This window comes from Eutrigla gurnardus (genome assembly GCF_963514095.1).
Source record: "Eutrigla gurnardus genome assembly, chromosome: 19".
NCBI lineage: Eukaryota > Metazoa > Chordata > Actinopteri > Perciformes > Triglidae > Eutrigla > Eutrigla gurnardus.
The window spans coordinates 82,501-106,617 of NC_139930.1; the positions used below are offsets into that span (position 1 = coordinate 82,501).

At 44.9% G+C, this 24,117-nt stretch overlaps 1 protein-coding gene and 1 pseudogene across 2 annotated transcripts in view; one reads left to right on the forward strand and one right to left on the reverse strand.

Moving 5' to 3' along the window:
• The window catches only part of LOC311030286 (tripartite motif-containing protein 16-like), a 2,218-nt pseudogene extending 371 nt beyond the window's left edge, over positions 1–1,847 (reverse strand). Inside the window, exon 1 of the transcript in view lies at positions 1–1,847. This exon is cut by the window's left edge and continues 371 nt beyond it. The product of the transcript in view is annotated as a tripartite motif-containing protein 16-like (transcript).
• A 12,706-nt stretch (positions 1,848–14,553) lies between these two features.
• LOC311030280 (interleukin-6 receptor subunit beta-like) lies at positions 14,554–22,946 on the forward strand (the record flags this gene model as incomplete). The annotated part of the gene is made up of 7 exons (XM_084035929.1): positions 14,554–14,661; positions 16,391–16,468; positions 18,796–19,104; positions 19,900–20,047; positions 20,618–20,712; positions 20,822–20,976; positions 22,791–22,946. The coding sequence occupies exons 2-7, from the start codon at positions 16,399–16,401 to the stop codon at positions 22,944–22,946; spliced, it is 933 nt and encodes a 310-aa protein (XP_083892055.1). The 5' UTR covers positions 14,554–14,661; positions 16,391–16,398.
• Positions 22,947–24,117: the final 1,171 nt, after the last annotated feature.

The following is a 24,117-nucleotide window of genomic DNA, read 5'->3' on the forward strand; positions in this document are numbered from 1 at the left end:
AGGAGGAGAGGAGGGGGAAGAGGAGGAGAGGAGGAGAGGAGGGGTGGAGGGGAGAGGAGGGGAGAGGGGAGAGGAGGAGAGGAGGGGGAGAGGAGGAGAGGAGGAGAGGAGGAAAGGAGGGGGAGAGGAGGAGAGGAGGAGGAGGAGGAAGGTGAAGTCATTCAGCTCTTAAATGACTTCTGTCTAGTTGAGTTTACAGATCTCACCACTACTTCCATCATAAACATAAAGTCCAGCATAGAGGGTCTCAGTGAACGTGGTCTGGACTCTGTGGAGGAGAGTCATGGTCTCAGAGACGCTGTAGAAGGACAGAATACCTGCTCTGTGGTCCAGGAACACTCCTACTCTGGAGGACTGAGGACCTGAGACAAGAGTTACAACACCGTTGTACAAGAAGTTATAACTGTCATCGTCACAATATAAAGACCAGGATTTATCATTGAATCCAAACCAACATGGTTTCCATCCTCCTGCTCTGCTGATACTCTTGTATGCGACTGCTACACCAACTACACCTCCCAGTAACAACGTCCAGTCACACTTTCTCTACTCAGGACCTGACAACAATCAGTGAATCTGTCTGGGTGACTAGAATAAGACTGGTTTTGACTCCTTGTTGCTTTTCTGTTCCCCTCAGATAATAACAGACGTGTGTCTGCTGTGTTTGGATCCAGTGTGATTTCACATGAATATTTCAAGAATCCAGCTCTGGTCTTGGGTTCTGGTTGTGGCAGTAAAACATCCACTTCAGTCACTGCCAGTGAGACGTTTGTCCATCTCTGTGTCAGAACTTCCTGTAGTCCATCTCTGACTTCTGACAGCGCCGCCGTCACGTCCTCAAAGTAGCGGCGAGGAGGACGGGCGTTGATGCTGGATGAGTGTGTGGACTCACTGAGTGGTGACAGTGACGGGTAGTCGTGTAGAAACTGGTTGTGATCCTCTGTGTGTGAGAGCTTCTCCAGCTCAGCGTCTCTCCTCTTCAGCTCACTGATCTCCTGCTGCAGCTTCTCCTGAAGCTCTCCGACTCGACTCACTTCCCTTTCCTGCTGGGATCTGACCTGCTGCTTCACGTCAGAGCGTCTTCTCTCCATGAGACGGATCAGCTCCGTGAACATCTCCTCACTGTCCTCCACTGCTTTATCAGCAGAGTGGTTGATGGCCTCCACCTCCTGGTGGAGCAGCTTCACATCTTTGTCTCTGTCCTGGATTCTCTGCTGGATGTTTAGTCGACTCCCCTCCAGCTCTCTCTGCCTCTCGGTCCTTTCTGCTGCAGCTGAGACTGTGTCGTGGCCTTTATGTTCGTCCACAGAGCAGAGATAACAGATAGACTGCTGATCAGTACGGCAGAACATCTTCATCACCTCATCATGACGAGAGCACACGTTCTCCTGGAGCTTGTTGGAGGGCTCCACCAGCCGGTGTTTCTTAAATGCTGCTGATTCATGATGAGGCTGGAGGTGTTTCTCACAGAAAGAGGCCAGACACACCAGACAGGACTTGAGGGCTTTCAGTTTCCTCCCAGTGCAGGAATCACAGGCCACATCTTCAGGTCCAGCATAGCAGAGACCAGCAGGAGCAGCTAGGAGTCCAGTCCTCTTCCGCTCCTCCACCAGATCTGCCAACATGGTGTTTTTCTGCAGGACAGGCCTCGGTATGAAGGTCTGCCTACACTGAGGGCAGCTGTGGATCTCCTTCTCATCCCAGAAGCTTCCAATACACTTCATGCAGTAGTTGTGTCCACATTGAAGAGCCACCGGATCCTTCAGTAGATCCAGACAGATGGAACAAGACAAGGTCTCCCGGTCCAGCTGAACTCCTTTCTGCGCCATTTCACCTCTCAGCGATGATGACTGTCTGAGTTTCACTTTCCTCACATGGTAGATCTGAAGGGGAGGAACAAGGAAGTGTGTGTGTGTGTGTGTGTGTGTGTGTGTGTGTGTGTGTGTGTGTGTGTGTGTGAGCAGAGAGAGGAGGGAGGCGTTCTCAAGCTGGGGTTCATTCCAGGAAGAGGAGCGGCACATTGACTTTGTTTCCTCACTTCTAACAGAGCCTTCAAACTCAACTCAAACTTTATTTATAAAGCGTGTTTAAAACACCCAACAGTTGACAAGTGCTGTTCTGGACAATAAATAAAACAGTAGACATCATGCAATAATATAAGACAGAACACATAAACATACAATAAAAGGATGTCTTGCTCAGTTTGAATCAAAAGCCAGAGAGAAAAGCTGAGTCTTCAATGAGGACATCAAAACCTCCAGGGTCTGGGCAGATCTAATGTCCCGAGGCTGATCCAGAGCCTTGGTGCAGCCCCCACAAAGGCTCGGTCCCCCCTGGATTTGAGTCTGGTCCTGGGGACATCCGGCAGGTCTAATGGACCTGAGGTCGGCATTAGACCTGCCGACCTCAGTGCTCCAGCTGGAGTGTGACGGTGTAAAAGTTCAGACAGTACGGAGGTCTGAGGACGCCACATACATAGGAAGTCCAAAACGGCACGACATTGGAAGCCATACGTCTTTCCCAGCTGTTGTGTACTCTCAGACAAACATTCTTCCTCTGTTTTATTGCTTTTCAGCTATTTTCTTTTCACTTTTTAAACTTTCAAGACCTCAGATGAAGAGTTGGGTTTCTCCTCAGCCCAGAGAATGGCAAGTACATTTATATTGAATATTATATTATTATGGTAAAATGATATTATATTGAATAAATAGGTCAAGCAAAGGTCAGAGATCTCACACACAAATGCATGGAAAACTTAGATATCTTATTTTCACATAGAAACTCCTTTTGGCTGTCATGTGCATGTCAGCTAAGCATAATGTATTTCATTTACTTTAATGTAATATATTCAACAATATCATCATTTTCAAACACCTTTCATTCATGTCTGGTCCCACACAATAGAGTGGATTAGAAGAGTGTCCTTTAAACATACTGTATTTCCTTTGAGAAATCAAGTCAAAAGCATGTGCATGCACACTTGTGTGTCTAAAAATATTGTCATTATCATAAATAAGGGCTGATAATAATAAAAAACGTTATTTATATAGTGCCTTTAGAACAACATTTATTACCATTACAACCATAAATCTTCATTGACCTCCAAAGTGTGCACAGGATGGGATCACAGCCGTCAGATTGTCATTCACAGGTCAGTCAGCATGACAGCTGGACAAACTGGAAAGTTTGTCTGCTGTGTTTATTTGGAGCCAGAAAAACAAGCATAAAAGAATCACAATCTCCAACAAACAAAATGAACACAACATTTGATCTGCTGCTATTTCCTCCCACCAGGTTGTGTAAATGTCTTTTGTACCTCAATGAAGTGAAATGTGATTCTGATCTCTCGTCTCTCTTGAAGAAGCTGACGGATGATAATACTGGTCATGGCACCTGGAATGAATGAAATCATGTCATCCCTTCACGGTGGGGATTCACATTGGAATTCGAGGGGTTCCACAGTATGTTTATGAAACAATGATTCAGGGTGTTTCCACATCATCCACATGATGTCGCCAAAGTGCAGGATATTACAGGTATGTTATTGTTTTGAGTTACATATAGTCCATTAAAAAGCTTCTGGGATTTCTATAGCAGTTAGATCACACGGAAACTGACCACCAGTAATTACTAGATACATGGTGGACTGTTTACTGGTAGCAGTATTGTATACCATACTGATCCAGAGGGGTATTATAGAAAGCAGGTTATGTGAAAACATAAGTGAACCCTGAGATGAGGGAAACTCTGGGTTTTCTTTTTCCTGAATGAGAGGTATCTTAAACTCTGTGTCAGTCACCATGGTAACTGACTCTGGGAACCTAACCTGCTTCCTGGCAGGTTTACTTGAAGAAACCCTGAGTCTGTCCTTTGCTTCTCCACAGCATCAAGTTGAAGCAGAAATAATTCACAGTTTTACAACAGGGGGATTATTTGGATTTGTTTACATGAGCTCTCATTCCCTGATTTATCGGAACAATATTCTCAGTCCGGCTGCACATCTAATATCAGGCTACACATCACCGCTGATGTGCTCTCAGATCTGGACCTCTTATCACTTTGAAGGTTAATCAATCACCTTCCAGCAGTCAGAAAAAGAGCAGTCATTCACATTTCATTTGGCTTTCTTTATTTCCCACAGAAAGCTACAAAAGTAGGTGAACCATCAGCCTGCATCGCCTCTGTAATAACTTTGTACTAATATGACACTGCTAATATATCCAGAACAGTTGAGGAACACGGAGACCAACTTGTACACGTCTGCACTCCTTTATTGCAGCTCTCAGACTACCAAAACTGTCAACATCCGGGCATTGCAGCATAACTAAGTAACCACTAGATGGCGGTGTTTAACTACAAATTCTATAACACTGCAGCTAATCAGTTATAGCAGGGGTCACCAACTACATTTGTCGGAGGGCCAGAATTTTACTGGACAGTCACCTTGGGGGCCGGACCCTCAAATTAAATGAAATAAAAATCCAATTTTGGCATAACATTATTACTTAATGTTTATTGTTTATATTTTTTTTATTTCATTACAAAACTGAAGGCATTTTTAGCCTTTATGAGTCAGGCTCCTATCACTTATACCACAGTCAACCACCAGGAGTGATTGAGAGAGATATTTTGCCTCAACTCAATTCAAGTAAGCATATTTATAGAGCACTTGAAAAACAAACACAGCTGAAACAGAGCCTCGACTATAGGGCTATCGTTACTGGCTTCAGCGCTAATGCAGTTTCAGTTAGTGGAAGGAAAAGGCCTCTTAACACAGGTAGGCAAAAATGGCACTCTCAAAGGCCATGAAACGAAAAGTTGATGCGGAAAACAGATCCTTTAATGACAAATGGACTGAAAAGTACGCATTTATCATGCCAACCTTCAGAAATGCGTTACCTGTATGCAGTGTTGGGAACGTTACTTTCAAAAAGTAATTAGTTATAGTTACTCTCTACTTGTTCCAAAAAGTAACTGAGTAAGTAACTGAATTACTTTATAATAAAAGTAACTAGTTACCAGGGAAAGTAACTATTTGCGTTACTGTAAAAAAAAAAGTTGCTTTATGTCAAAGAATTTGGATTTTTCTGAGCAGTTTTCACAAGTCAGTTGAAATGAGTAGAACAGACATCTCCACCTTGAAAATGCCAACTTTTCATCGGATTGCTCCGGACTCGCCATCTCTGCTGCTTCTTCGAATTAGGGATGGCCAAAACTAAAAATATTTTTGACCGACCACCGAGCCTCATTAACCGGTTGAAACCGGTTAATCAGATTAAAATGCGCTATTAAATGCGCTATTAAAATGCCCCCCCCCCCCCCCCCCCTTGATTTCGATTCGCGCTTGCTGCTTATCTCTCTCCCGTTCTGTCTCCGACTCACTCACACACACTCTGCCCCGGCGCCGCCCTTCCACTCACGTCACTTTTTTAAATCTCCTACAGCGCGAAAAATCGAGTCCCGCGGCTCATTTAGGAAAATGACAGCTCCGAGACGCTGCTTGTTTAGTTTGAGGAGATGGTAGTGCTAATAATAATAATAAAGCAAGATGATTATTATCATGACCTTATCTGTTACCATTGAAAATCCTGAAATGTAGTAATGTCCAAATCCAAGCCCATCCAAGATAAAACGGGCACCTTCGGAATGCGTAAAAGACGCACCGGCGTGAAATGTTTTTATTTGGGCTATTAAGTATAATTTATGAAAAATTCAGTGTTAGGAATAAGTTGTTCATTTCACACAAAAAAGATCTTGTAATGAGATGGCAAACTGTAGTCTTGTAGTCTACTCCTATAGTCGCGTAGCGTGTAGTCTTGTGTATAATAATTGAGATCGCATTCTCCGCACCTCGCATGCGGGAATAATTCAAACTTGAGGAGAAATTATACAGTGGGAGACGCTGTGTCTGTCATATATCACAAAACAGGGTCAGAGCGCACAGCAGTAGACATAATGACGGCGAGACCCCGGTGCCTCCACGAGCTGCCGGGCCGTTCATCATCATCATCCGCGCTCCACAGCTGCACCGGATTCCCGTCCAACACCAGAACAGCGGGACACCGGGGACCGCGTGGCCCTCGCACACCGCTCAGACCAGCAGCAGCCCCAACTCCGGCTCCAGCTCGCGGCAAGTTTGCACGTTTCTCCACGGACAACAGGCTGCCGAGACCAGGCACGAGCGGCGCGCAAGCAGAACACGATCCTGACTTTTTTTTTTTTAACCGACAACCGACAAATTCAATTCATAGTAATGTGGCATGATGGTTAAGGAGTTAAAGTTGCAACAACGCCACCTGGGGTAATTTCACCCCCAGGAAATTCTAAGGTAACCTTTTATGAAGGAGGTCACACGGGTTCGATATACCACAGGGGCAAGAGACGGTTTTCAAATTAAAGAACACTTTATTTAACATATGTCAATCAGCAAAATAATCAAAACCACACACACACACACACACACACACACACACACACACCACCCTACAATAACAGATCAAAAAGCAGGACCGTAGTCTACTGGCGGCAGGACCAAACCAAAAATATGGAGGTCTGTAAATTAAACACCTGTGCAACAACACTCACACACAGACTGGACACTCGTGAAGGGGGACCACCACCAGGGACGGAACTGCCGCCTTGGACCACAGCACCTAACCAAAACACCCAAAACAAGTTAAAACATGCAACCGGGTGCAACACAAGGCTGGTGCGACAAAACAATGAAAACAAAAACACAGAAATACACAAACATGAACTCACAAAAATGGAAACTAATTACTAAAGCACAAATCAATGAACACAGTGGAGTGCCCCTTTAAATGTGGGCAGCTTTACAGTGACCACGCCCAAAGCGCTCAACTGACCAGCTCGTTAGGACACATTCATGGGACAGCCACACAGCTGATTAACAAACGGAAAATCATCAGTGAAAAAAAAGGAACGTCCGTCAATTTAACGGAGCCAAAACACAAGTACATGTTTCAGGAGGGGGTCAACCTCCTGCAAGGACCGAAGATCAGCAACAGAGTGGGAGGGAAGAACTGAGACCACAGACTGGATGGCTGATGTCAAAGGAGCTGGAGGTGGATCTTGATGGAGGCTGATGGGGACCGAGGTGCCCAGTAAGGACTCGGAAAGTTGGTGGGACCCAGGTGCATGCTGACGTGAAAGTGCATCCGCATTTCTGTTGCTGCGGCCGGACCGGTACTTAATATCGAAATCAAAACTGGCAAGTTGGGCAGCCCACCGATGTTCAGTGGCTCCTAGTTTGGAAGACTGGAGATAGCTCAGAGGGTTATTGTCGGTGAAGACAATGCACTTATGCCCCAATAAATACTCCCGGAACTTCTCTGTCATGGCCCACTTGAGCCCAAGGAATTCCAGCTTCCTAGAGCTGTAATTTGCCATATTGCGCTCAGTAGGCCGAAGACCTCGACTGGCGTAGGCCACAGGTCTAACACCGCTGTCCGTCTCCTGAGAGAGGACAGCCCCTAGGCCACTATAGCTGGCGTCGATCTCCAGAATAAATGGACGCGAAAAGTCAGCGTAAGCTAGCACTGGGGATGAGACCAACTTTGATTTCAAGGCCTCGAAGCTCTCCTCACACTGAGGTGTCCATGCAGCACCCAGAGCCTGACCTGACCCCTTCCTTGGCTTGGTGCCTGCCAGCTCAGCCACTAACCGATGCAGAGGACCTGCAAGTTTGGCAAAGCCACTTACAAAGCGCCGGTAGTAGCTGGAAAATCCCAGAAAGGAACGCAACTCTGAAACCTGACTGGGGCGCCGCCAGTTAGCCACAGCCTCAATTTTCTTGGGGTCCGTGGAAACTCCCTGGCTTGAAATGACATGCCCCAAATAGCCGACCTCCTCCTGAAAAATGCGCACTTCTCAAGTTTTGCCTTGAGGTTCTCCTTTTGGAGGCGGCCAAGCACCATTTCCAGCCGCTGGAGATGTTGCTCGACAGAGGAGGAGTAGATGACAATCTCGTCCAGATAGAGTAATAAGGACTGACCCTGCTGATCGCCAAACATCCTCTACATGAGCCGCTGGAAGGTGCTTGGGGCATTACACAAGCCAAAAGGCATGCGATTAAACTCAAAAAGGCCGAACGGTGTACAGAAGGCGGTTTTCGGCCGGTCCTTCTCCAACACCGGAACTTGATTGTAGCCACTGGCCAGATCGATCGTGGAGAACCAACGGGCCCCAGAAAGTGCATCCAAACTCTCCTCGATACGAGGCAGAGGAAAGGCGTCCTTCCTGGTCTTGCCGTTTAGGGGGCGATAGTCCACGCACATACGCAAACTCTCATCCTTTTTCCGCACCAAGACGATGGGAGATGCGTAGGGGCTGCTGCTCTCCCTAATGACCTGAGACTCAAGGAGCTGATTGATATGTGCCTTCACGGCCTCGTACTCTGACGGAGGGATACGTTGATACCTCTGCCTGACCGGGGCATCATCGAGCAGTGGTATGTCATGCGAGATGAGGTTAGTATAGCCCAGGTCACCATCATGGGCTGAAAAGACTGACTGGTACTTGTACAGCAGCGACCTTACGCCTGGCTGCTCCTGATTAGGCAACGCGGACAAGTCAATGGATCCTATCCTAGCCGATATTGAGGGGACAGCGGCTTGGGACGAGATGGTCACCAAAGTGGGCTCCACCTCAGTCACACCAGCAGGCAGGCTGACGACCTGGGCAACACCCAGGATGCCAAGGCTGGTCCGTGGGTAAAGGAGAACCTCTGTTGTCCCGACATTGACTACAGGGACATACACAGTACCCCGGATGACCTGTATCAGGCAAGGAGAGGCTAGCAGCCCAGCTGGTAGACCGGATTCAGGGGGCTCAAAAAGTACACTCCGATCAGAAAACTGCTGGGAGCAGGTGCTAGCAACCAGCTTCATCACCCCCCCGGGAATGCGTACCACCCGCTTTCCCCGGACCCTGACAGTGCCATTGGGGCCCCCAGGAGCTTGGGCGAAAGACTGGTGGCACCTCTGTAGGGCTGTTACAACTGGGCCAGGGGCCTGTGACACAAAAGAGGACTCAACAAAAGAAGGACCGTATGCACCGAAAAGTTCACGGTAGCAGCGACGAATCACATTCATCCCCAGGATCCCAGGGACTGAAGACGCGATGCCAGGGGGGTCCTTAACCACAAGGTTCCCACAGTGGGGCATCACCTTACCACAGAGTTCCACATCAAGCTCCAAATAGCCGATGTATGGAATCACTAGGCCGTTAGCCGCTCGCAGCTGTAGCCAGTGACAAGATTGGAGGCGATCATGACCCCAAGGTGCAAACTGCTCCAGGAAGAAACTTTCTGTAATGGTGGACACCATGGAACCAGTGTCCACCAAGCATGACACAGAGACCCCTCCAATGGAGGCATCAATGTTTGGACAAGGAGCAATTAAGTCAGCTGCTGCACCTTCCTTTGAGCCTATAGACTCCCCAACTGAACTGTGGCTCGGCAGCGCAGTGGGCTTCAGTTTTCCGAAGGGTGAGGAGAAGGAGTGAACCCTGCGGCGTTAGAGCTCAAGCCAGCCACCGAATTAACACGGCGTCTATGGGGAGCCCGTACGCCATCACACTCTCGAGCAAAATGGCCAGGCTGCTGACACCTTCTGCAGATTAAAGGGCCATTGTGAGAAATTTGACCTTGGGAACGAGGGGCCTGCAGGGAGGCAACGGTCTGGGTCAACTGGTCAAGCTGCTCCTGCTGGCGTTTCAAAAGATCCATTAGTTCACTGAACCCTGGTCCAGGAGGGGCGATGTTAGGGGGAGGCTGGGTGTGGCCCTGTACTCTGTACTGCAGGCCATAAGCTGCTGGCAAAGAAGCACTACGCCCCCTAGCGGCCCCGGGAAGACCCTCCCTCTCCCAGCGAATTGCCTCACTGCGTAGCTCCAACAGGGTGACAGTTGGCTGACGGCGAACAAGTTGTTTGAGCTCTCGCCGGAGAGAACAATCAAGCACATGCTCAATAAATTGGTCCCGAAGGAGAACATCAGCATTTGGTACCCCATCAGGAGCACACGGTTGGACCTGTGCCATTAAAGCCATAAGGGCTAAAGAAAACTCATGCAGCGTCTCCCCCTCAAGTTGGTGCCGGGAAAAGAACGCCTGCTGCAAGGTTACATAAGGCTGGGCACAGCCATAAAGTTCAAAGTTAAAATGGTGAAAACCTTACCGGTGTCTCCTCGCTCTGCAGCAGAGCGAAACTTGATCTCTGCCTTGGCTTCTCCTTCAAGATGATCGAAAACGAAAAGAGCTTGGTCAGCAGCGCCCAGATGGCGGGCACGCACACATGCCTGTACCTCCTCTACCCACTCAGCTATCCCAATGCCAGTCCTACCATTGAACATTGGGCACTTACGATCCCTTGGCACGACAACCAACCGCTCTGTGACAGCAGCGGCCACCCCTGCAGGTGGGGCTCGACTCGGTGGAGCAGAGGAAGCAGCCCCACCAGAGCCCCCCAGAGAAGCGGCCTGCTCCTGACGAAGTTGCTCATTGTCCGCCTTAAGCTGTGACACGAGCTCCACGAGCCGCTGCACCTCGTCCTCCATACTAGCTGGGGAACTGCACCAAAGCCTCACGTCCCTAGAACGAACACTGCTGTTTTGGCTCAACGATCTACACATACAACACAACAAGAAACCTATATTAATAAGCACAAAAAAACACGTCTCTGCACCCCTTTTTTTTTTTTTTTTTTTTTAATGTGGTATCCTGCCGACAACGCCAGAATGTGGCATGATGGTTAAGGAGTTAAAGTTGCAACAACGCCACCTGGGGTAATTTCACCCCCAGGAAATTCTAAGGTAACCTTTTATGAAGGAGGTCACACGGGTTCCATATACCACAGGGGCAAGAGACGGTTTTCAAATTAAAGAACACTTTATTTAACATACGTCAATCAGCAAAATAATCAAAACTTCACTCACTCACCCACACACACACACACACACACACACACACACACACACACTACATACATGCACACACCAGTTGCATAACATTACACCCTACAATAACAGATCAAAAAGCAGGACGGTAGTCTACTGGCGGCAGGACCAAACCAAAAATATGGAGGTCTGTAAATTAAACACCTGTGCAACAACACTCACACACATACTGGACACTCGTGAAGGGGGACCACCACCAGGGACGGAACTGCCGCCTTGGACCACAGCACCTAACCAAAACACACAAAACAAGTTAAAACATGCAACCGGGTGCAACACAAGGCTGGTGCGACAAAACAATAAAAATAAAAACACAGAAATACACAAACATGAACTCACAAAAATGGAAACTAATTACTAAAGCACAAATCAATGAACACAGTGAAGTGCCCCTTTAAATGTGGGCAGCTTTACAGTGACCACGCCCAAAGCGCTCAACTGACCAGCTCGTTAGGACACATTCATGGGACAGCCACACAGCTGATTAACAAACAGAAAATCATCCGTGGAAATAAAGGACGTCCATCAATTTAACAGAGCCAAAACAGCAGCGTGGATCTTCAGGAGGGGTGGCTGGACACAGACCAACCATTCACCACGGCCTCTACAAGAAGGCACACCACTATAATTTAGCAAACATACACATTAAAATCGACATCTCTAGAAAATGAATTTGTACATACCACGACGCGACGCTACAGTGACGCCCAGAGCGACGGAGGGACAACGGCTCGTGCTGCGGGTCAATCACTCAGCTACACCAGAACACAACGAATATTAAGCTGGGAACTGAGCAACAGAGCCGCTGGATGGCAGACAATTGCTAACTTACTGAGAGGAACAGGTGAGCGCATCCCGGGAGGGCCTCCGGCGGAGGGCCTCCGGCGGAGCGCCTCGTCTCCCACAGCCCCAGCGGCCGCTTGGCTGCAAAGAGCGGAGATCGCGTCATCAAAATGCCCATTTATGCACAAATGCACAACAGAGGACCGGCAAAGAGCATTACCTGGATGAGGAGGAATGTAAGCCTGCAACAGCCACGCCAAACCACAGTGAAGGACAGGCTGCAGCCACCGAAGGAAACGAGAGACAGGTGTGTCTGCACCTCTATATGTAGGGGTGTATCGTACCGCCCCTCATTCAGGGTGCCCAACTAGTTGGCACAGTGCCATATAGTGGCAGGAAGGGAAACGACCTGTCACACATGCAGCAAAGACCTTCTCTTGCAGCTCTGACCAGCCCTATCCTCGATTACCTCCCGCGTCTCTTTTATTGTGTCTCATTGCACTTGCCGTGTATCAAAGTGATGAGGGAGGAGGCATTAAACTCCGGGTTTCAGCAGGCCTCAAGGCCCAGAAATTCTATATAAGGAGATGTGTGCGTGTGTATCACCAGAAGGATTGCTCAATACTTAATTAGTTTTGTATGTCACAACAAGTAGATAAATAACAGAAAGAACTGCGGGCCTGTGCTTCATACTGATAGCAGCACGATCAGTGCTCTCATAGTTAACCATCAGTCTGTTCGGGGAAATTGATGACATTGATGCCCTTCCGGATATGAAGACCAAGGAGGCGTGGACACGCTTGGTCGCTCTGCACATCAGAGAGCCCTACCTGAGGAAGAAAGAAGTATAAAACTTTTGGACTGTGTAATGTTCATGAGTACATTTATGGAGGCTGGGCAGTTAATTGTGGTCTGTTAAGTTAAAGCGAGTGTGCCCTGCTTAGCAACAAATATTTGTACTTGTATATTTTTGCTATCCAGTTCGTAATAAAAACGTTTGATTTTAACCGTTTGGTTTAAAAGTATTTAGCATATGAGGCTAACCACCAGGGAAAGGCTAATGATGTCAACAAGCTGATATGCTAGCAATGATAAAGTAGTGGCGCAGAGTCGAGTAGCTCAACAAGGTTGGCAAAGCATTTTAAAGACTGACACCCTGGTCTTTATAGAGAGTCAGTTTAACTCCCGTTTCAACAACATTGACATTTTAAATAGTTAAGCCTGTTCAGTAATAATTACGCTAGCGGCTCAGGGCTAATAAAAATGATGTAATGACGGAGCTAGGCAAACATGCGCTATCAGTCCTGCCTGTCTACCGTGGAGACGTTCATTTAACAGGATAACACAATAAGGTGTGTCTGAAAAGTCAACCAGCAACGAGACAGAACCAGTAGCAGTCTGCTCTGAAACCTGCTTCCAACAACAACTCACCAACTGAACCCAAAGTTAAACCTTCATTAAATCATTTTATGTACAGAACTCCCTGAGTTATACAACACAATTAAACAAACTATCAGATAATCAGAAAAAAGTTGTCATATAAACCCTACAGTTATGTTACGTTTTTTCTCTCTCTATGTCAGACATCGTTTTAAAAGTGTTGTTATTGATGTTGTTTGTATTGTTCTAATCCAATTTTTTTTTTAAATCTGCCTCTTAATTTTTGGTAATTTTGTCAGGATTTTTTATATATATATTTTACATTTAATAATATGACCTGCTAATACCTAACTGTTTGAAAGTAAAGATCTGTGTCCCAGCTTGCATATCTAGTACACACGTAGCTGTTATGGTCAATCATGTATTTACATTTTTTTCAACAAAGCAACCGTGTGACTTTTATAAATGTATGTTGTGTCATGTCTTGTTTTGTGAAGTCAGTGCCAAGAGATTCGCGAACCTTCGGGCACGTCTGTTCTTTTGAACCCGCGGGGCGGAGACATACTGGAAAACAACAGGGAGGAGGGACACGTAAATCCCACCCAGGGAACCCGAAACCACCGATTCGTCAGAAGTGTTTGACAGACAATCTATCTCACCAATCAGCAAACAGGATGTCTACGTTGAGCATAGAAGCAGATGTGTAAAGTTCTACCGGTAGAGCAATGGCTCTACACACACAACGCGGGGCCATCCGTGTGGTGATAGATCGGGTGAAGCCGCGCAGCACCGCAACATGTTTCGACACAAGTTTACCTTAACGGTAAGTGGGAGGTCCGAGTCCGGTGTTGTGCCAGTGTAGGTATCCCCGACTGAAATTGTTTCCCCTGGCTGCGGGAGCTACTTCCTCTGTCTATTTTGAGGGGGGATACAAATTCTGGCAGACAGGTAAACGTCTGAAATAATCTGTTTCCCCCCATAACTTTGTGTATAAGAGAAGAAACTTGCTCATAATCACAGAGGTTATAGAGTAGTATCTAAAGAACACACAAAATAAATAATTTGATGCTCAGACTTCATCTGTCTACTATAGTACATTTCGAGTGAAGTAGCTTAAATAGACGTAATTGAAGCCAGAAAACAATCACAGTGGTCTTGATTTTGGATATTGACGTACCGGTATATTTAGTTCGACAAATTCCATACCAGGACTTGAATTACAGCGTGCTATATGTCAAATCACATGAGGAAATTATTACCTTCGTTTTGCCGTTCAGTACTAGTACAACGTTACGACATACAAAAGAATAAAATCATAACGCTGTTGCTCCGCCTTCAGGCTTCCGCCTGAATGAATGCGCGCTACCGCAGCCAGGGGAAACAATTTCTGTCGGGGATACCTACACTGGCACAACAGGAACCACTGTTTGGGCACAAATGACGGCTAAAATTCTGGTTTTATGCAATAAATAAATAAACATGGCGTTGGTGTAAAAGACAGGAACCAACATTGACGCCAGTTAGGTGAGTGATAACCTCTTTCTTTTGTCTACGGAAACAATATAGCGTTAGCAGTGATGGGCAATATGAGAGTAATGGAGTAATGTAATGTGTACGTTGTTAGCTGTATGGTGTGTAATATCTGTGCCGTATTCCTTCTGCACCGGCCACGTAAATCAGGATATAATATCTCGTTGTATATCAAGGGTCGCAGTGGGGCTGGAGATCCCAGCTGACATTGGGTGAAGGCAGGGTCCATCCTGTTCACATCGCCAGTCTGACACATAGATACACAGGTCTCTGTGTATCTATGTGTCAGACTGACTGGTTATAACCAGTTACGATTCTTTTATACAAAAAAAAAAAAAAGAAGAGGTAAAAAATGTCGGATAGTAAATTAATTTAATTTAGTTTATTTGATAGGGACAATGCAGGTTAAAATAGTAACATTTCCACTAATTACAAACAAGTAAATGTGACTGATGTTCTGCATACAGAGATTATAGCTGATGCTAGTTTCCAACTCCCGTCCCTAGTTAGGCTTTTAATAGAAGAAAGAAGGTAATAAGAAAGACATCAAAATTACATATTTTAAAATGTACAATACATCTAAAATCATAACAAGTCATGACCCATTTTAAAAATGCATACAGCTCTGATTTTGTTTAAGCCAGACTTTAACATTTGTATAAAAAATCTTAATGTCTTGGGTTAGTTTTAATTCGGTCGGTAGTGCATTCCACATCTGGGAACTTGTCAATGTATGCTTAGCATCTCCTTCCTGCCCCTTTTCTTCGCCCACTCATCTCCTCTCTGCCTGTGGCACCACTGCAGTTACCTTATTAGAAACGTTAGGTTTTTTTTATGTCAGATGACTTGTTTATTTTGGGATAATGGGATTTGGGGTATTGTAGTTCTTGTGACCTGTGAGAACCATTGTAGAAGAAAATGTGTTACCTTACATTTCTTATTTGTATCCCATATAATGTTCCTTTCTCTCGGGAACATCAATTGTCCTGCTGAGCTGCATTCATTGTATGTAACCCTTGCCATGTTGATGAACAGACCCTTTGATCTGTCCCCCTTCCTGGACCGTCTCCGAAACACCTTCATCTCACATACTTGATCAAGGCCTTCATGAATGGCCCCTGTTGTGACACTATGTAGAAAGAACCCAGCTGTTCCGAGGGAAGTCACACCTTTATGTTGTCTCAGGACGTCTCTTCCTCTTGGGAGAGACGCGTATTGAATCTATGTAAATCCGCTGTTTAGACCTGCCCCTTTGGTTCTGTGTATAAAAGTTATCCCTCACCTCACATATTGTAGAATGGACTGTGTGGCAACGCGACATTGTCTTTTCTCCACTGTCAGTGATTAAACCTCATTTGAACCAGCCACAGAATTGGACCTGAAGAGTTTTCTTCCACAGAACCCAGCAGTGCGTATGTGTGTATGTTTAACTACATGTTTAGAATCCACCTAAAGACATGCAGTTAATGCAGGAATCTTAGTCTTCTCAGCTTTCTTCTCAATTAACGGAATATAATCTGCAGAAAAAATACAGCCGACATGACCTCGGTGTCCTCGCTGATCATAAAATCATATATATATATTCAACAACCAGTCAGTTGATAAACAACTAGTCAGTTTATCAAGATGTTGTATTACATGACTAGTTACTCACGCTAAGATGTAGCATTAATGCGTTAGACCTCTGCCAGTCTGATAGTATGATGTTTGTGTTCCTCACTAGTTGTCATCATGGAGTCTGCCAGAGTGCTCCAGCTGATGGTGGTAGCCTGCCTCGCCTCTGCTCTACCTGCTACAGAAGGTCAGTGCCCTTTTACATTTGAACCCTGACGCCATTTCAAAGTCTTGACTTCAATATCAGTGTGTCAACGCCAAACTGAACGTAACCTCAGAATTTTCTATTGCTGTTTGCATTTCATTGTAGTAGATGTTTTCCATGGTTCCAATCACACATACACAACACAAACATGGCTGGACAAACATCGATAATGGCTGCATTCCATTCAGATGTTTCTGTCCAGTGTTGCACCAAATTCTGTGACCACAGAGGCCGCTGTGAGAACGGTAGATTCAACAAGCTAACTCTATTGATTAGTGTTGCACTGTACAAAGGGAAGAAACAGTTAACGGTTTCACCGTACATCACGGTTAAATTCACAGTGGTTAGTTACACCGCTGCAAATGTAAAAAATAAAGTAGTGGTTGATTACCACCATGGATTACTACAGTAAATACGGTACAGCTAGCTAGCAACAGCCTCCCGGATGCAGCCAACATGTGTTTGGTTTTGTCTCAGAGCAAACATAGCTGAAGATGGTGACAGTGCACTAGATATATTAGAGACCTAAGTCAGACGTATGGGCATATTTTGGCTTTTACAAAAGTGCTGAGAGACAGTTGATAGAAGATGGCTATCCTGTCTGAAAAAGGTCACTGCTAAAGGAGGCAAAAATTCACATCTTCTCCCACATCTCCCTGAACACCACCCTCCTCTTTATAGCCAACGGTTAACTTGATGCATGATGTGAGACTTATGAATGGGAAATTTCTCAGTTTGTCTAACTTTCCAATAGTGGTTCAGTGGTGTAAACTGAAGCTTTCAGTGTTATGTCCTTTTGTAAAAACACTCATGTTAGCCGAGACATGTAGCTCGTCCTCGAGACTTAGCTGAATGGCTACATGTGCAAACAAAACACTGTCTAGACCAGTTTATTTCCTTCTTCTGAATGGATTTTCCAACGTAACTACGATGTCTCTGCATTAGTTGTATTTGTTGGAAGTTCAGTAAATGGTTAACTGAGTGACTTGAGCGTGAAAAATGAAGACAACAGCCTTTCGTTCAGAAAGTTGCTCTCACCGTAACACCGGTCCTGTCTCACCGTCTCCGTCTGAGTCGGTGTCTGAACCGGGCGGTCCGGTCAGGCGTGGTTTTAAGAACCGAGCGGTCCGGTTGGGTGTAGTTTTAAGAACCGGGCAGTCCGGTAGGGCGTAGCTTTAAGAACCGGGCGGTCCGGTTGGGAGTAGTTTTAAGAACCGGGCGGGTGTAGTTTTAAGAACTGGGCAGTCCGGTCGGGAGTAGTTTTAAGAACCGGGCGGGTGTAGTTTTAAGAACTGGGCAGTCCGGTCGGGTGTAGCTTTAAGTACCGGGCGGTCCAGTCGGCTGTAGCTTTAAGAACCGGGCGGTCCGGTCGGGTGTAGCTTTAAGAACCGGGCGGTCCGGTCGGGTGTAGTTTTAAGAACCGGGCGGTCCGGTCGGGTGTAGCTTTAAGAACCGAGCGGTCCGGTTGGGTGTAGTTTTAAGAACCGGGCAGTCCGGTCGGGTGTAGCTTTAAGAACCGGGCGGTCCGGTCGGCTGTAGCTTTAAGAACCGGGCGGTCCGGTCGGCTTTAGCTTTAAGAACCGGGCGGTCCGGTCGGGTGTAATTTTAAGGTTGTTTGAATCCGGTCTCCAGTTCGCTGCGGACGGGCTGACATTCTGCAGTACGGCCAGAGCCCGGCTGGGAACGCTGCCTTTACTGTCGGGGCGTCGTTGTTCAGAATCGTTAAAAAGCAACAGAAACACAACCGGTACCGGGACAGGTGCTGGTGGGCCGGGAACCCCCCCCCCCTCTATGAGCAGAACTTAAAAAAAAACAAGGAAAATAACAACAGAGTTCTAATTACCAAATAAATGAACTGACAATCCACCAAAGAACACGTGTTGAAGTATTGTCTGTGTCATGGTAATCTTTGAAAGCTTTACTGTAGGCAACTGGACCTGCTTTAGATTTTTGAAGATGTTTAGCTTCTCATCCAAGAGGCGTCTTCAGTTCTAACTGACTAGTGAGGAGTTTAGGTATGTACTCCGAGTCCTCATAGGATAGGTTAATACTGTTAGGGGCATGTGTTGAAGTATTATTTTACTGTGTTTCTCCGTGGCATGAGGTGGACAAAAGAAAAAGCTGGGTGTTGTGTTTGCCTCACAAATCAAGTTAGAAGAATAGAAGATTCTCTCAAAAACACATACATGTAGAACATTTGTAACAGTGGCTGAACTGATGGCTCACATAATTTGGTATTTTGCATGCATGGCACATTAACCATTGTTGATACTGTTAGTTAACCAGTGTTACTTTATGCCACATTTCAGCTTCAGAATACGACAACCTTCTGGTGATTGCCCCACAGTCTCCAGTGTTGGAGATTGGGAGTAACTTCACGGCTACATGCGTGATCATCAACACAACTGAAGTGACCGCAGATGACCTCTACTGGGTTTTATCTAAAACCACGGTCCCCAAGGAACAGTACACCAAGGTCAACGGATCAGCTCTCAGTGTCACTATCCCTGTCACTGGTGAAGAAGCTCAGTGGTTATTTTGCAAATGCAAGAAAGTGTCACACTATTTAATCCTAAACGGAGGCCGATTTATGACTGGGATCACCCTGACCAAAGGCTGTAAGTGTTTTTTGTTTTGTTTTCTAACCACCTCTATTTTCATACTTACATTAATCATTCTTTTTAGTACTTGTGGTCACATTTTACTACTGAGGGTTTTTACAACTGTACATATTTACGTTATGGCCAAAGTGTCTGCTGCCAACATCCTACAACAAAAACGTAGAGCTGGCAGACCTGTTTTAAATTTGTAGGCATTATGGTTTTGTGGACACAAGTATTTCCACTATTGTTTTGACTCTCGTGGTTAAACAATGTTTGAGCTGGAAAACTATCTGAGAAATGAAAGCACAAACCATAATAAAAATGTTTTCCACTAGTGGTGGGAATCGTCAGTCACCTCACGATTCGATTACGATTCTTAGGGTCACGATTTGATTATTCAAGGATTCTCGATGCATCACGATGCATCTCCATTTTGGATTTTAAATATATGGTTCTTTTTTTTTTTTACCATTAATACAAGCAGTTATGGGAAGGAAGAAAGAGAGCATAATAATAATAATGACCATGACAATAACATACAAAATACTTACAATGTATCATGAATATTATATAATATACTACATTATATGTTCCTGACTCACGCATTGTATCTGTAAATGTTTGCTTTGTTCTTGCACCAATATGCCCCCCCCACAAAAAAAAGGATTACAGACGTTCCTGCATCGATGCAGAACCGTTCAACAGACCAGATTGCGATGCATCCTAGAATCGATTATTTCTCCCACATCTACACATAACTGCGTCTCTTGTGGTTGTTTCATGTTTGTATGTGTGTGCTTGTCTATCCAGATCGTCCAGGAGAGCCTGAGAATTTGTCCTGTGTGGTGCTTCAGGAAAAAAAGTACATCTCTACCAACCTCAGCTGTGAGTGGGACACAGTAGGACGTCAGGCACCGGATATCCCCACATCATACACACTGAACGTTGCAGTCATATCGTGAGTACAGTCCTTTGTTTTTATGTCTCTGTCCATCCATTCTTTCTCGTGAATGTGATGTCTCAGGAACACCAGGAGGGAACTCTATATATTTTTACTCTGTGTGGGAGGAGCTTCTCCCCAGTCAGATCATTCCCCCATAAAACCGGCTATATTAGGTGATGTTGGAAAGGGTGAAGGTTGCTCACAGATCTGACTCTGAGTCTAACAGCAGCCCTGGCCTTGACCTCACCACTTCCCTAGTACTCCTGTATTTTTTCACATTGCAATATACTGTCTACACAAATATTGCAGTCAGTTTTGTTCCAGTATCCTGCAGCCATATCCTCACTCTGTGCAGCAGTGATGAAGTGTATCGTTTTGGGACCAACAGACCTTTCTGATCCAGAGACCTGGGCAGTTATGTGTGGACTGACTATGTGAAGGTCACATTCCATTTCTGTTCAATGAGATAACCTCACCTTCAGCTGCAGAAAAGGATGTGCTGTCATAAATGATGAAATGGGCTTATCAACAAATAAAATAATATATGGTGACAAATAATTTAATCTGTATTTGTTGTTTTTTTTTTCCCAATCACATGATACTGGAGATCTGGGTGGAGGCCCACAATAGACTGGGAAGGATCCAGTCTGAGCATCTGAAAGAAGATTCCGGATGGTTTGGTAAGTTAAATGTTGTAGTAACATATGAGGAATGTCTGGTCTAACATGTACTCACCGTGGTCACGGTGCTGATGATAATGATGACAGCTTGTTCTGTTTGTTGTTGTAGTGAAAACAAACCCTCCATCAGATGTCAGAGTCATTTCAGAGATGAATTTCCCCACCTCCCTTCTGATCAGCTGGACTCATCCTATCCCTAAAGAATATGTTAAATTAACGTATCAAATAAGATTCTGCTCAAAGGGATCTGACAGTTGGACTTATGTAAGTATGCTTCTCTCATCTTACCATTCCCAGTCAAATGATATTACAGTTGCCATGTTGTGACACTGAAAAACCTGGGGCCCGTTTCAGAAACAGGTTCAACAAACTCTGAACCTAACCCTGAACTCTGAGATGGGCAACTCTGAGTTTTCGGTTTCAGAACGGCGGGTTTTGAATTAGTTCAATCAACTTTGAGTATGTAAACTCAGTAACTGAGTTACGCGCGTGCCTGCCGACTCTACAAAGCCATCATCAATGGAGCGCCGATACTATGATTCACCATGGCAACAGGGAGAGTGTTATTATATATTACTGAGTGTTTATGTAGAAAACGAGGTGCATTGGCGTGGCAGACATTTACAACCTGACTTAATGTGTATAACTGAATGAAACAGTTGAGTGATCTAAAGGTGATAAGTCTTTATTTTCAGCTCCACAGCGCGACTCTGTGGTGTAATGGTTAGCAACGCTGCCTACGGTGCAGGCGACAGGGGTTCAACTCTTGTAGTTCACAAAGTAGCGCAATGAACAAGTTATCATTTGTAATCCCCCCAGGCACAAAAAGAAAGTGGCTTCAGTTGAAAATTAAGCATAAGAATATTGCGCAAATACGTTGGCTAAGGCATATGATTTTAATCATATTTCACATATTAAACAGTAAATATAAGCTGCTATTCAACACAGAAATGTCCTTAAACATTTCATAAATCTCCCGTTTGCAAAAAAGGTAAATAGCTCCGCAAAGAATGTGGTTGCGGATTATGTCCACGATATGAAATGTTGAAAATGTCGGAGAATACTGTTTAGATAATATCTAATGTGATTTGGAGGAAAGGTAATCAAAATTCTCTCCCGACATAAAGCTGCTAGAATCACTTTTATTTCCATATCGATTAGGTTGACGATGAAAGGACGGCACATTTTTTCAGACTTGGATTTATGCTGAACTGGCTTTGTGAAACCGAAAAACCAGAGTTTCCCTCATCTCAGGTTTAACTAACTCAAGGTTTTCACTTAACCTGCTTTCTGAAACGGGCCCCTGGACTTCATATGGCCACTAATAATAATATATATGTAAACTAGGGATGCACCGAATATTAGGCCACCGAAAATTTTCGGCATACCTCGACATACGGATATACTTTTATCACCAAAACAACATGGCCGAAACAGAAAGTTGTGATGACGCAAACAAAAACCGCGACCAGCGCCCGCTTGTCTGGATCAGCGCCAACATGTCTGCGGTACAGACGTTTCACTGACATCTATTTGGATCCTCTGCACTTCCTCTGGACTGTGCTTGATCCGCGTTCTAAAGACCATTACTTGGATGTGGGATTAAAGCAGCGCACACGAGAAATGATCCAGGCGCTATGGATGCAGAGACCCCGCTTGGAGACGGAGAAGCGCACAGTGCAGGAGAAGGGGAGCAGAGCGCAGAAAAAACTTCAGATGAGGGGCATGCACCCTCGTCTGATATGTTCGATGAGACATTAAACATTTTATTTTTATTATATACTGTGCATTGTTGTAATGTCAATGCTAAATAAATATTTGCAAAGCCTTGATTTCACTGAGGTTAGTACACAGTCATAGCCATAAATGCAATGGTACTAATAATTGGAATATTAATTTCTTTCGGTGTTTCGGTTTTCGGTTTCGGCCAAGAATTTTCATTTCGGTGCATCCCTAATGTATAGTCTCCAGAGCAGCTCTAAAAGTGTCCGAAATGTAAAATTATTGGAAACTAGCATTTTGTTTTATGAATGGACACAATCAGTTGAACAACAATTGTATTGTGAAATGTCTTCTAGGTACCTCTTCTGGACACTGCCATGGACATTCAATCCTTCAGACTCCAGAACCTTTCACCAGACACAGAATACATCACTCAGGTGTGCTGCAAAAACGCTAAAAGTGGTCACGGTTACTGGAGCGACTGCCGAGAAGGGTTTTACCAGATCGAATGAAAAGGTTTTCTACTCATTAAGTAAGACACAGAGAACTGTGTTGACAACAGTTGACCAGTTACAAAAAAAAAAAAAAGGAGAGGAGGGATTCTCCTATTGGGTAGTTTTGATTAGGAGGGAGTCTTGCTAAGTCAGTAAAAAACCCGAGGTCAAACAAGCACCTCGGAGTAATGGGTCTGAGAACAGTATAAGGTACGTCTTTGGAACGACGAGACCTACTTTGATCCCTACCTCAAAGTACTGGGTCTTGAGGCCAGTAACACGTCTTTGGAATGACGTAAACTACTTTGATCCACCAGGCCGCCTGAGTTAACAAAAAAGGAAAAGCGCTATCACTCAGGTAAGACAAACATTAGTTTTTTGCTGAGCACGTTCGTATTATATTTGTTTGTGAGTTTCTGCCGTGTATGTTTTTCTTATTATTATTATTATATTTGTTTGTGAGTATATATACAACCTATTTAAAATAAAATAGGATAGGGTGAACTAGATAGAAATAAAATAAGATGGGTAACAGCCATTCGTGTTGCGGCCGGAACACGGAAGGTGAGTATAAAGGAGATTCAAAGTATATGCAGGAAAAAGATAAAGACAGCGTCAAATATCTTGTAGCCTGGCTAAATTGAACCAGCACAGGACACAAAAATATCTTCTGGGGTCTTTAATTCTGAACAGAAGAATATGGTGTACAAATAAAATAAATGATGCAAGTTTAAAACTCAACTGGCTGATAGTCTTCAGCTATATCTACAGTACTAGTAGAAACAAAAATCAGCGACACCACACTGTGCCTGGCACACGGGACGCTTACTGTAACTCTGTCTAGTCTGCTATAATCACTGGACAATGTCCGTAAACCTTAAGTAATTATCCTATTACAAAAGTAAACAATGTAGACTCGCACCAAAGAGTACAAAACGTGTCTTAAGGTTCGGTACAAAAGAATAAAAATAATAAATCTACAGACTGCTATCAGAGTGTACAAAAATGTCCCTATAAGCAACAATAGAGTGCAAAGAATTAACTACAGTGGCTCGACCCTATAACACAAAGAGCCCACAAATTCACATTAAACACTCATACATTCACAGGTCAAAACATCACAACGAATGTGCAGTATTGTAATACATAACGTTACTGACTTGTGCATTTTTCCCGTAGGCCTAGCACC